Source organism: Ceratosolen solmsi, unplaced genomic scaffold (genome assembly GCF_000503995.2).
Source record: "Ceratosolen solmsi marchali unplaced genomic scaffold, CerSol_1.0 scaffold15, whole genome shotgun sequence".
In the NCBI taxonomy this organism is placed as follows: Eukaryota; Metazoa; Arthropoda; class Insecta; order Hymenoptera; family Agaonidae; genus Ceratosolen; species Ceratosolen solmsi.
Window position 1 is genome coordinate 774,480 of NW_011948434.1, and position 15,604 is coordinate 790,083.

The 15,604-nt window shown below is 20.6% G+C and overlaps 1 protein-coding gene across 1 annotated transcript; it reads left to right on the plus strand.

The window, feature by feature from the left end:
• The first annotated feature begins 5,091 nt into the window (after positions 1–5,091).
• On the plus strand, positions 5,092–15,333 carry LOC105364839 (patronin-like). Its single transcript, XM_011502868.1, has 4 exons — positions 5,092–5,303; positions 14,190–14,285; positions 15,012–15,227; positions 15,310–15,333. Exons 1-4 carry the CDS (start codon positions 5,211–5,213, stop codon positions 15,331–15,333), a joined length of 429 nt encoding a protein of 142 aa, XP_011501170.1. The 5' UTR covers positions 5,092–5,210.
• Positions 15,334–15,604: the final 271 nt, after the last annotated feature.

The following is a 15,604-nucleotide window of genomic DNA, read 5'->3' on the forward strand; positions in this document are numbered from 1 at the left end:
TTATTTAATTAAGGTAACTGGTCCACGCAGCTCAATTCCTCTTTGCTTTCTGCTTTTGTAATTTTCAATAAACGATAGTACATTTGTCTATTTATATAGTTTTGTTAACAATAAGAATATTTATACAAATCATAGTAACTTCAATTTTTAATACATGCAAATTTATACTTCTACTTTTCGAAGTATTTAAGTACTATCATTGCTTGCGTTTAATAAAAAAACAACGTAAACGCTTTTATCCGATTGAATACCTTATTCTAGGTTGTTAATTAAATCGTTAAATATAAAAATACAAAAGCGGTCAGAATTATTTAAAAATATGTTCAAATAATTTGTTGTTTATAAAATATAAGAATTTTAAAAAGTTGTTTGTCTTTCAGGAATTATTAAAAATCTTAAATTACGATTGAACAAAATTATGTTACCCCAGAATCAATTAAAACTAATTTATATATTTTTGTATTAACATCTCTGACTTTACGGGATTAAGGTATGATATTCGAAGTACGGTATGAATTAATGAAACTAATAAATAGTATATATTTGTTAATGTTTATTATTAATTTTTACTAAATTTCGTTGAAAGTTATGGTTTAAAATACAAAAATGATATTTTAGATATATTATTATCTAAGATTATATAAGGATATTTACTTTTATTAGTATATATGAGGTTATTTACATTATTACTAGTATGCTATAATTATAGAACTACTTACTATATATATTAGTTAATATACCGATTAAAGATGTGTTATATTTTCTTAATATTTTGAATGAATGTATTTGTGCATACTGCAACGATATTATTCATTCATGACTGATAAGCAATTTATTTTTTAATAACATTAGATTTTTTATTCTTTTTCATTAATAGTTTTTTTAGAAAGTCATTGTTTATAAAATATTTAAAAAATTTAATTGTACACAAATGCTTTAAAAGTTGATTTTTCAAATTCTTTAATCGTTGTACAGCTAATAATTTACTTTTCAATTTTTGTTATATATAATATTAAATTCTTTGCAGAATATTGCTAAAAGGAAAGTTATTAAAAGTATTATTAAACTTATTATTGAGGAAATGATTAAAATACTTAACTTTTCCACAAGTATTTCCTTATTTTTACTTTAAAATTTTTAATAAATGTCAAAGGCTAATAATGTTAATTTTTAATGATTCAATAACCCATCGTTGCACACGTTGAGATCTAAAAGATTTTTATAATGCAATACAAATCGAAATTGTAAAATCACAGAAGGATAACAGTTAGTGTTATAAAACGATATCCTTTGGGATCTACACATGCACGCGAATTTAATAATATTATCGTCAGTAGCTCGTGATTAGCCTATTAAAACAGATATAGATTTGACTGATTATTCCGTATTCTTTTGGGTAATTTGCATGTTAAAATATTGACAGTACTGATATTATATCGATGTTACTACGTTCATGGGTACATCATATAGTAATTTAAGCCCAATCGAATAGCATGTAACTACAGATTCTTCCGATTTCGTTTCTTTCTCCGTTTGTCTTCGTTTTCATTTAACTACGTCATTGGTGATAAGCAATTCACGATTAGATTTTTTTATTTAGGATTTATGCACTTAAGTAATTTAGTGAATTTAAATTTCAAATTGTTATATGTGCACATTTTTTCAAACTATATTTTATAAGATAATATATATAAAATCTGAATCGTAATCAGCTTATTAATTTGTCTTTATTTTAATTTAATAAGCAATTGTATTCCAGAAATTTAATAAGTATACATATATTATAATTAAATATATATATATATATATATTTTTTAATTCTTTAATTATTATTCCAATAATGAAATAGTGGAAAAATAGTTATATCATGTAAGGAGGAAATAAAATTTTTTATAAAGCGTTGACCACTGTCACGGTCTTTTTCAAAATAATTATGGAATTAACAGACATACAATTTAAGATGTATAATTGTCTTTTTTAATCAAACTGTGTCACGACAATGTTTAGCTAATAATATTGAATTTTCTTAGTGCTATAAAAATTTATACTTGTACAAATATATTTTAAAACTTCAATCGTTACTATTTGTATTTCATTTAAAAACATCATAAAATTTTACTTTATCATTAATGCATGCATAGATGTATAATTTTAGAATTAATAAAATTTAATAAAAAAGTTAATTGGGTAACAGTATAGTGTCAAAACATACATATATATATTTAATTTGTATGTTAAATAATTATTGATCTAGAATAAAAAAATTCTTATAATCAACTTAAGATTACTGACTGTTTTTTAAAGTTAATTTTTTTAAATAATTTGTTTATAAATGACGAAAGTAGAAAGTGAAAAGTATTTTACAATATATATATATATATATATATATTCATAACATCTATTAACAAGTTTATCAATTTAAATAAATTATATACATTATGCATTTTTTAAGTAATGAATAGAACAATGACAATTTTTATCTTAATAAACAATTTATCTTTTAACTATATATACTAAGATTTTATTATATATATTTATTAATTTAGATATTATTATTAATATTAATTTTAAGTACTATATATATTAAGATGTTTCTTTGTTTAAGTATCTTTTTTGATGCCTTAGTGTCGTTTTTTCAGAAAATTTAGACAACTTGTTTCTTGAGGTTTGAGGCTTGAGACATTTGTATGATTACTCGATTAGTTTTATTTACAATTGTCTATCTCTGCTGTCCTTTTAATAATAGGATCTTCATTGATATTCACATATCTTAATATCATTTAATTATTTTTAAAAATTATAATATTATTAACTATATCTAATGTAAGTTTACTTCTCGGCGAGGTATTTGATATTATATTTCAAAATATGAGATTATATTTTTTTGCTATTATTTTCCTCTTAAACATTATTTCTATATAATTTATTTTTTAATTGAAAGTAGAAGATAAGATCATAATATTAATAAATTATTAAGTAAAATTAGTTGGGAAATTATGTCGTATATTAAAAAATTAATGTAGAATAGAAAAGAAATTTCAAGTTAAGTTTTAAACAATCCACTGAATTTGAATGTATCAATCATTTTATCCGTTACTGAATAATTTCAATTTAATTATTTTTTTTAGCCAACCTAAAGATTAGTACTATATAATAACATATGTACAGAATACGTTAACTTATTTCGACTAAATCTATAAAAATGAGCTTTAAATATGAATTTATTATTAGATTGTCAGTAAAAGATTCTGCAATATTTGAGTGGAAATAATGTATTTGAAATATTTATATATATATCAAAGTACTATTTCATATTCAGACAAAAAACGACAAATGAAATTCTACTCGGAGCGTTCTTGGGAATTATTTTATTTTGTAAAAGGGGAAAACCGTTCATAGTATTAAGTGTTGCAAATAGCGCCTTCGCGTAATCTTGATAATTCAAATGTGAAATCTCTTGGAGTCTTGTCGACAGCAATTCCACTTATTCAGACTTGTGGCTCTTTTCCTCCTTATCTTGATAGCAGGGAGTGAAAGAGGCAACTGAGAAACGAGAAGGAGAAAGAAAGAAATAGAGTAGAGAGGGCTTGGTTGGTCATACGTCTTGTTTCATCATACTAGCAGCAGTTTATGATCTCTTGCAGCGTTCATATCGGCTCTTAGATTGTCAGACCGAGAATACGGGACAATGTGCGTGCAATGTCTTTTGTCTCCGGAAAGCCGAGATTTCTACCAGTTTATAGAGTGCGTCTGTGCAGTGCTGTTGATTATTGCAAATTCCAGCAGTTTGCAGTGCGTGATTTTAAAAACTGGAATCCACTTCATTGTTTATCTTCATTAGATCTTTTCTTATTATGCTGTGTCTTCTTTTTTTTATATTTTGTAAAATTAAATTTTATCTTTCAAATCAAGTGTCTTTACCAAAATTTACCAAAATCGAAATTATAATCCCTGAATATTATGTTTATTATTATTTGATTTATCAGATAACTTTTGAAGTTTATTTATTGGAAGTGGTGCAGAATTATATTATACGATATCTTCAGTATTTTATAATTATCAATTATAACATTTATAGTAATTGTGATTTGTATTATTTTATTAATAAATCAATATTGTACCTATTAAACATCTTATAATCAAAAATCATTATAAAATTTTAATTTGTTTAACATTCGTAAATTTAGTTTTTCTTTAAAAAATTTTATAATAGTACAAATACGGAAGTTCTTATTTCCTTATAATGAACTATGAAATTAAGATCGTTTTACGGTATTTATACCATATTATTTATATTATACGTATAATTTATACTAATATGTCTAATAAATATAGTATTAATAAAATAGTTTTACTAATAATTTTAAGTTAGAAACAACTGATAAATATTGAAATCATAAATTAAACAGGAATTAGAAATAAGAATTAGATTTCTATTATTACAAATTTTTATACAATACAATACAAAGAATTTGAGAAAAAATTGAAAAATTTATAAATTTAAAAATTGTCAGAAATAAACTGAGATTTGTATAGGTATATAAAAATAATGAAAAGTAAATCAAACCAAATTCATAATGTAGTATCTTAGATAATCATAATGATAATACGATAGAATTCCTATGAAAATTGTGCATACGTAATTAAATTAATATTTATAAAAATTAGGTAGTTGTATAAAAATCATGTAAACAGAACCTATTAAATTTAAATTATATATAAGAAAAATATATTTTTTAAAAACTTATGCGTATTAAGTAAATTTGAAAAATTCAAACATCCTCTACTGATAAACTATATTTTTCATAAAATATCTATATTTAGTATTATTTAAATTTATTTATTATTATTATTTAAATATAAATACTTTTTAAGCCACCAATAGACTTTTTTACATTTATTAATAACATATATTGACGGTTTTCTGATATTTACTTACTGCTTTAATCAAAATTTTCATCACGATAAAGTCCAGTAATATCTATATTATTATAAAACAGATATTGTATACTTATAAAAAGCGTCGTATGATAATAAAAATGCAGAAAGTAGTGTAAAAATAAATAAATAATATAGGGATCAATGAATAATATTGTAGTTCGCCGTTTAAAGTGAAGTGTTTGGCAACATTCTTAAATTTAAAAATGGGGCCGTATGCGTTTAAGGTGTAGGTTTTGAATGACATCACAATTGGAAGCAACATCAACGTCATGCTGGCATTAACGACAACGCATCAGCCTATTAGGCTTGAAACTGACGACGTCAGAAACATGATGAGAAACATCAAAGTCACTACCATATATGTGAGTTATTTCACGTGATTTGAGAAACAATCCATCGATTTTATCTATTATTACTTATTAATTACACAAACACATTATAAATCAAATTATTATAAGTCCTTGTATATATGTATATTTTTTCATTATTAATAATATAAATTTGCATAAAAGGCAATAAATTTGATAAATAATATAAACCATTGTATTATAGATGCTACATAAGATATTTATTCAATATGTATAGATAATTATTCTAAACAAACCGTAACTAATTATTTAATAATAAGAAAAAACTATGATTAATTAAAAAAAAGTTACTTTAATTTTAAAACTGTTAAAAGTATTTGCATATAATTTGCTTATATGTATAATATAATATAAAAAACTTTGTGAATGAGATAAAAAATCGGTTCTTACTTAAAAATTCCCATAATAAAATTATCAACAGTTAAGAGTGAAGCTATAAATATTATTATATCTTTGTTTTTATAAATTTTCAATTCTTTAAATATAAACAAAAAAGAAAAAACGGAAAGAATAATAAAAATATCTGATTCACACAATTCTCAATATAATATTTTACTTAAATAAGTTATGATACAATTTTTAATTTTTTAATATTTTACTTTTCTTTAAAGTATGGTATAGAATATCATTTTGAAAATAATACATACTTATTATAGTTAAAAAGCCAAAATACAAATTGAGAACAAATTTAGAAATACAAAATAGAAGAAATTTTGACGAGGTCTGGATTTTGTTAAATAAAATTTTAAAATATAATATAGAAGGAAGATCGTTTATTAAGTGATGTTTAAAATTTATATATTTCGTATTACAATATTTTTTGGAACTATTATTTAGATTTTGTTTAAATGTAAAATTTTATTAAAGTTTAAATATAAAATCTAAATACTTTAATCGCTATTTTTGAGACGAATAGTCCAAACAAATTCTTAATGATTACTAAGTATATTTAGATTTGCAATTAATTATACATACTTATCAATAATATAATTAATGAATAATGTATGTATTTATTATTATATTTTTAATGTAAAAATGTAAAAATGTATTTAATAACTTAGAAATAAGTTAATAATTAGTTTGATTAAATGAAGTAATATATTAAATTTATAATAAAATTATTTAAAACAATATTAGTATTATTTGCTTGATTTAGGTAATGTATAATAATTTTTATACAATTTTTATGTTTATAATTATTTATTTTATTATATATACATAAATGTTAAAATTATCAAGGAATTTTAAAGTATATAAAGATAATGCAATATCCGAATTTCTTATAGTTAATTATATTATATACCATATTTTTTACAATTACTTTCTCAAATTAAGGTATTATTTACTGTATGAATATAATTTGAATAAATCTTATAATTACATAATTTTACGTTGAAATTGTAATATTTATTATTTTTATAATGTATCAAAATTTTGTTGATTGATCGTATAAAATCTGAAAATTATATACGTACACAAAGTATGAGCTATAAGGTTACAATATTTTTTATATTTTTATTAAATATTCAAGCTATTAAACCATAGTACTAAAGTAAACTACTAAAGTACATTTTATATATAAAATCCAAGATGTTCGATACTTATTATTATTGCGTAAAAATTATAAAAAAACCTGAGATCATTTGAAATCGTCATTATCTTGTATCAACTAGTCAACTTAAAGTAAAACATGAATAATAAAATACTCGTAGGTGTATACGTTCGAATAAGATCGCAATTCCAATCCTACGCAATTTTGACCATTCCTTTGGCTACCTGTCACACATACATTTAGAAAATATTACGAATCAAAATGAAAGAACGTCGTTAATCGCACGATTGTCAATTCAAGCGGTCAATAATAGTGTTATATTGATTTTCATTATTAATTTATGATTCCTGAAAAAAATTGCATTCAATATACAATAGTATAGAATATAATTTTTCATGCATTTATTAAAAAAAATTTCAATTACAATTATGTGTATGCAAGCATATGTACGTACAGTTTTACGAAATAATATAATGATAATTTTACAGTTATTTTAGAATCGAGTTCCTTAATTAATATACATATACTTATACACAGGTTAAAATGGTTATGTAACCATGTGCTATAATTATAAATTCAGTCTATTTATATAGTTGTGAAAAAGTTTTCAAATAATTTCTGGTTTATATAAAAAAAAATTCAAATGCAAATTTATTATATTTTACTATTTATATATTATTACTTATTTAAAACAACTTCGAAAAATATTAATTAAAGAATACCATTATAGAAATAATTAAGTTATAATTATTTGATTTAATTCTAAATATTTCCAGTATTGAACACTTTGTAATGAAAATACTGATTAATAATAAAATGATTTTAGTTTTATTTTTTATTTTAAATTTATGTTTCAAATTATTGTATGTTACAAAAGTAAAATAGTCAATAAAATAATTAATTTTGATAATTCAACCTAATTAATTAGTACATGTAATCAAATGCTGTAATTATTTATATCTTTTGTTTACTTTCACAAAAACAATTTATGTAGCTCTATTATTATATAATTATTATAATATTATAATATTATATAATATTTATTATATAATTAATGACACATCGATTAAACAATATTTTAATATTATAAATATTTGTTTAATTATAAAGTACTAATATTCATTACAGTAATATCTCTTTTTATAGATTTAGTATATATATTCTTAGTATATATCTATGTTTGGCTGTGTGTATTTATTTTATAAAATTTAAACAAAATTTTATAATGCAATATAATTAAAACAATCTAGAAATATTCATATATGCTATTTATTAAGAAAATTATTTTCAAAAAATATCTTTTCATAATTTTGATTTTATATTTCCGTTGATGACAACACACACTTTTTCTTAAGATTAGTTTTAGATTGTTTTAGTAGTTATTTTTTTAGTGAAATTGAGAAATTACACTTTTCATTAACTAATAATTATTAAAATTTTAAAAATAAAGATATTAAAACTTAAGCAAACTTTATTATAGAAATAAAGTTAAATAATTTTACTAGAAGACTATCAATTGATAACAATTGTATTGTATACATACGATGAAAACTCGTATTGTAAAATACTAAAATAATTCCACAGATATTTAAACAATTAAATTTTTTCCACTTTTATAGAACAAATTTTTCTACTTGAATCTTTATTTTGTACCATGCTACTTCTGCATGTAAAACAGTTTATAAAATTATAATTTCATAAAAATACAGACAAATAAGTAGATATTTATAAAGCCATACACTATTTTCATTAATAATTTTTTTTAAATAATACTTATTATTTTATGATGTGTCATTTTTGTTTTAAAGAATTAACCTTAAGCCTGGATTATTCACTAATTCTTTCTATATAATTCAATTCAGATACATTAATATGATTTAAAATATATCCTCCTAGTTTCAATCAATGCTTAATATTATTAATTTTTACATAATATACGTATGTATTTTTTCGCTCGTTACATAATATATAGTGAATAATGTATATTATAACAAGTATATTGTATTAGATAAAATATAAAATATTAGATATATATTAAAAAATATGCTGTCCATTAATAGCTACAAAAATAGCATCACAATAAATAGAAAGAGATGAAAGAAAATCAGTATAACGTGGAATTGTGAATAATTGAATAGAATCTGACAGTTCATCATTATTCGTATATAAAAAATTATAAGCAATTGAATACAATTAATTCTGTAATATACATATAATAATAAGTTATAAAGAGAAGGAATTTATAAGAATATATAAGAAAAGGATAGCATTAAATATTAAGTTTTACTTTAAGATTTATAAGAATGAGTTACTTGTATGCGTCCGTAAATATATATATCATTTATTTAATTTTATTTTAAATACATTATTATATTGTAAAATCATCTTAAATCTTTCAGACGATTTACATTTTTTGAAATATATTTTTAAAAATTATAATAATTATTTATTAAATCCGGTTCAAATGAAAAAATAGTTAAAAAAATAAAGTATTTTTAACTATTAATTGATAGAAAATAAATTATTAATTATATTTGTTAGCAAAAAGGTATGTAATGAAATTCGATACGGAAAAATTTTGATTCCAAATAGAAAAAACTAAAAATTAAATAATAATGATTAAACAACAACAAAAAACGCATCATGCGCATATTTAATAATTAACGCAATTATCGATGCGTGTCTCGCGATCCACATACGAAATAGTGCAAATTCTAGTAGCCAAAGTTCCAATCACGGCACTATGTAGTATATTCTTTTGCGTTCAGCCACCAGTAATCGCGCTTATTTGACACCTTATTTATATAAGTATTGCACTTTTTGTCAGTTTAGCGTTTATCGTATTTTTTTGTTATTGCATTTTGCCGCCGTACCAGCCATACATTTTATTTCCATTTTCTAATTTGTTTAGTATATACGCTCCAAAAAAATTTATTTGAATGTGCTATATTTCTGTTGAGTTGAATTTTTTTATAGACTAATTTTATAATTAATTGTAAATACTGATTATTATTATATTTATTTATGTTTATATTTCGAAATCAATCGAATTTTGTGAATTTTATTTCAAAATAAGAAAGAATAGCAGCAAAATATGAAATTGGTTTAAGATTTAAAAAATAATAATAAAATAATATTAAAATAATAGAAATAAAATTAGATTTTAACGAATTTCGATTTTACATAAATTTTATTTTAATGATTATTAGTAATATAACATCATCCATATTTGAAGAATATAATACATCATAAAAAAAATTTTTTTTAATATAAATTAGGTATATTTAATAAGCTTTCATTTTTATAAATGTTTATACAATTATATAATTATATAACTTTATAATTATATGATTGTATAACAGAATAAGTATATTTAATCATAGGATACATTTTAATATTAGTTTTGATAGTAACAACTTCGATATTGAATCATTAAATAATACATAAATTACTATATTTTTACATAATTACAATATTTTAATATAATATGAAAATTAGAATATTCATAAAATTTAGAGATGGTTAAAGAGGAAGACAGCTCATATTTATAAAATTCTGAAATAATATAAATTTTATTTTGTATAATAGGAATTTTTGGTATATATATATATATATATATATATTAATTGATAAAAATATTAAACATTATTTAAATTACATTATTGTTAGTATGAAGGTTTTAATTTAATGTTTATTATTGAGCCCATAACTTATATTGTAATTGGCATTTTGAAGTAAACATACAATTAATTGTGTTTTTATTTCAACAATTAATTAAAATAAAAATTTTTACCAAATGAAATATAAATAACAAATAGTCTGAATGTATTTATTTTTAAATTGCACATTGAAAAAATTAAAGGTAATCAATTAAAAATGCGTCTTAAAACCAATTAAAAGATACTACTGTTTAATAACTAATTATTATTCCTATTAAAAAGAGATACAAACGAAATCTTCTTGTATTTTATTCTGATAGCAATTAAAAAAAATTTTGTTTAATCTCTATTTAAAAACAAATAATAAATGAACTGTTTTATCTATAAATTCCTTTAAATATATGTATTTTTATTCACTTGTTTACAAATTTGTAATTATTAATTTTTTGTATTTAAAGCTTTATCATATGTTGAACAATTTTTATTATTTTCAAACAATATTTGACATACTTTAATAATATATAGAGAGAAAGGTAAAACTTACAATTAGATACATTTCTATCTATCATTTAATTTTTATGTTATAATATCAGTGTTTTCTAAAATAGAAATTCTATATAACGTTGTTGATAATGTAGACACAAAAACCTAAGGAATTCCAAGAACATTGTACTAGGCTATTACAAAAGACTATAAGATAATTGAATTTGGAACAGACAAGAAACCAAAAAATATAAAAAATTAATTATTTTATTGCAATCTCGTATATTATTAAGCGGTCTTTTTTTTAGTAATATTTCTTTTTTAAATTTATAATTTAAGCTAATAATTTTATATATTATAATTTAATAAATAATATACATTTTCAATTTACTTCCATTAAAGAAAATTCGTTTAATAAACTGTTTCTTCGTATTATACCCATTTTTTTATTCATTCGGAATTTTATATTGTAAGTACAGATCTAATTTCGTATCTATTGCACTTTTATTGTACATGCTATCTATGTTATCAATTGAATTTTATGTATATGATCACTTTTAAAATATCCGATATAAAAGAGTCCAATTTAAATTTTTGTTTACGATTACATTTTATTTTTTATATAGTGCAACGTTCATCTTATTTTTTATTACTTTATGCGTATTTTATTATTAATATAGTACATTCGAATTTATTAAATTTGTTAATAAATATTAATAAATGTTAATAAATTTTAATGATTTTTTTTATTAAACACCTGAGTATGAATATATGCCTTTTTCATTACTTATACAATGTCTACTCGATTTGTAATAAAAACTGTCAGTATTTTCTGTAAAATATAACGTCTGAATAAAGCTTTATAATATAATAGATTTTTAAAGAAAAAAGATTGCAATAATTATTAAATTACTCTAATTTACTCTAAAGGAAAATACTTGGTGCAATGTTATATATTTCAAGAACAATTTTTAATCTTTCATTATACATTAAGATGATTTTATACATGTTTTTTTAAAATCATTGCTAAGTTATTCTTCATTATTTATTATGTAATTTATCAATCTCTTCAATTTATGAATTTAACAACCATACAATATTCTTCGTTATCCACTGAAGTTATAAAGCAAAAATATCTTTATTACATAAGTCTGTTTTCAGTGTTTTCTTTATTCAATATATTTATTTGCCATTACTAAATTGTTAAATTTTATATTTGCAACAATTTTTAATTTAATATTTAAAAATTCGTATGTTTCATTAATTACTATGTAATCTATTTAATTATGTTCTAAATATTTTATTTGTATTTGTATTTCAAATAATTTTTATAATTATTTAAGTTTAATGAACCCTATATTCATAGTATAATCTTTTAATTTTTATAATTACTATCTAAAATTGTAATCTTATTTTTCTATTAGTTTTATTTTATCATTGTAGACGTTTGCTTTTGGTAAATTTATTTGCTTTTGTGCCCAAGAAAAATCCAGGAATGGATGAAGGCCCGGAGAGAGAGAGAGAGAGAGAGAGAGAGAGAGAGAGAATTAGACCTAATCATCTTGCCGTTATAATGAAATGAGCGATATTAGATTAAGACTTCAGTTTTTCGAATTCATCTATATTAACTACATTAGATACTAATGGGATATTCATTCTATAATTCATTTTAAAAATTTTTATTACTTTCTAACATATTGCTGTTATAATAACGCCAGATGTATAGATATATTAAGTACATGGAATGTTTTGAAATTTTCATTTATTTTATTTTTTATAGATAGTTCGATACAATAAACACAATTTGGAAAATTCTTTAATAGCTTATTGTATTTTTTAATAAAATCATACAACTAATTTTTTAAATGAAATTTTTTTAATTTTAAATGAAATACATTTTTTAAAATTAAATTTACTTTAAAATTTATTTACCTTTTAACCCCAAAATTGTTTTATTTGAAAAGTATGAATCATTGTCGATATAATCTTTAGATATATCAATGTTTTTATAAAATAAAAAACTAAGGAAATTCTAAAATTTTATCTTTTGAATTATATTTTGATATAAAAAGTATTAATACCTAAAAAAAACCACATTAAGAAAAGCCTGAAACTATTAAAATTGATAAAATATATGATTTGTATTTTCACAAATAAAAAAAAATTTAATAAATATATTTATAATATTAATAAAATATAATTTCACGTTTAATGCTGTTATTAAGAAAAAGGCTATTAATTTTCTTACATGGTCCACCAGTCACTCCAGTAGTATCGTTTCATTATTATCGGATAGGGAATCAAACATTATCATATTTTTTTTTATTATATTTTACTTTTATTAAGTTATGTATCAATTTAGTGATTAATTCTGCAGACGGATGCAATTCGAACATTTACAAAATATTCTTTTTTTTCACTATTTTATATGATTATATAAAAATAATATTGTAGTATCCATATAGTGTATAATAAAATTTAATATAATGAATATAATATAATACAGTATATTGCTACATTTAAAATTCATTTTGAATTAAATAAACAATACTATGATATATTTTATAAATATTGATGATTAATATTTATTCTTACTTGTAACGTACTTTTTTTAAAACAATGATATACATATTATTAATATTCTAAATATCATTAATAGTTTAATAAATAATAATATAATACATAAATTCAAAAAATTGAAGGACTTTAATTATGATTAAATTATAATTTCTGAAACATATTGACGCTATAGATTTTTTAATTAAGTAATTATTTAATTAATAATTTAATTAATCTCTAAAACAACATAAATATATTATAAGAAGTCGTGACAAAAAAATTAAAATGCACTTCTCAAATTATAAAGAAAACTATTAGCAGTCAGGTTGAGTAAGAGCGTATATTATAAAAAACCGAAGCAAGAATAAGTTTAAGGAAAACTTAAAAAGTTCTAGCTATTTCAATACATTACAAAATAAAAATTCAAAATAATATTTCTATTTTAATTTGAAAATTAATAAAAGTATATTTATATCATACATATACCTGTAATAATATGATTTTAACTATAAAATTAAATCATCCCAATAAATTGCTAATACTTACTGAAATAATTGACAAGTTAATTTTTAAAATTATATTATTTATTTTAACTTTATTAATAAAAAATATTTACTCTTGTTTTAGGCCAAACAACGTGCCTCTGTAAAATGGCTTTTATCAAAAGCTTACAACAATCGTGTTCCCGAAAAACTAAGGGAGCCTTACTATCTTGATCATGGGGTAATGACAGTATTTTATAATTATATGTTTGATATATTTAATAATTTTTCATTGTTAACATTTTAAAGCGATAATGGTTACGATATAGTAGTTACTATGAAGAAATAATTTTATATGAATAAATAGTCATATATAAATATATTACGAGATGTATATGTGCACAAACAGTTACGGAATATATAATAATTGAATATATAAGTTAAATATAATATTAATATATATACACGTGTCTTCATATAGATTAAATACATTAAAATGTAAAACTTATTGAATTTAAAATTAAATTAGTTTGGTCTTAATTTTAAAATTGTAAAATTCATGTGTAAAAATAAGAGAAATGGTAAATATTTTCATTTAAAACTTTAATATCAATACTATTATCACTACTATTAAAAATAATAATTAATGTATAACTAATGTAGGTAATGGAATAATTGTCAATAATTAATACTAATGACTTGAACAGTAATTTACTCTAGATTTCAGCTAAATGATTGAATCTAAAAAAAATTTCATGCTACATACTTTAATTACAATTTAAAATTGTATATTTAAATTTATATTTCTATATTTTAAGGTAAATATTGAAGTTAAGTATAAAAGATATTTATAAAATAAGGAAACTACAAAAAGTTACAATATAATGTTGAATTATTAAATAATTAAATAATTGTTATTATCATTATTTAAATCGTTTCATGTAAAACAAAATATCGTATTTGACAGGATCAAGAACAATTAAAGCCACAAATCGTACATGCACTCTCTAATGCTGAGTTATACTGCTTGGCTTTGGCAAACATTTATTCAGATCCTAATTACCATAATCAGAATCATACTGGCATCCTTCAAGCTCTTGCGAGAAAAGGCGTATTCGTTACCGAATCAAATAGCACACCACTCACCGAAACGATTCTTATTCAAAATTCGCCAGTTAAAATGGTAATCTAGTCTTAATCTAGATTTTCTTTATAAATATTTGGATATTATTTACTTCTATAAATCTTTACTAACACTTATTTAGATGTTACTCTATGATTTTTACTAAATTATATTTAGTAAAAAATATGATTGCCTAAATATGCCTATTTTAATAGAAGTAATTCTTATTCAATTAAAAGTATTGATACAATAATTGAATAATATGTGTGTTTTAATTAAAATAAAATTAATATATTATTTATGGCTATTAATAATAAATTATCAGGAAATGAAAGTTTGGTTACACCATCTCTTTGTTACTTTTACAAAGTAAATAATTTTGATTAAAAATGATTAGAAAAAAAATTTTTTGTAAAACGTGCTTTAATTTATTTTAT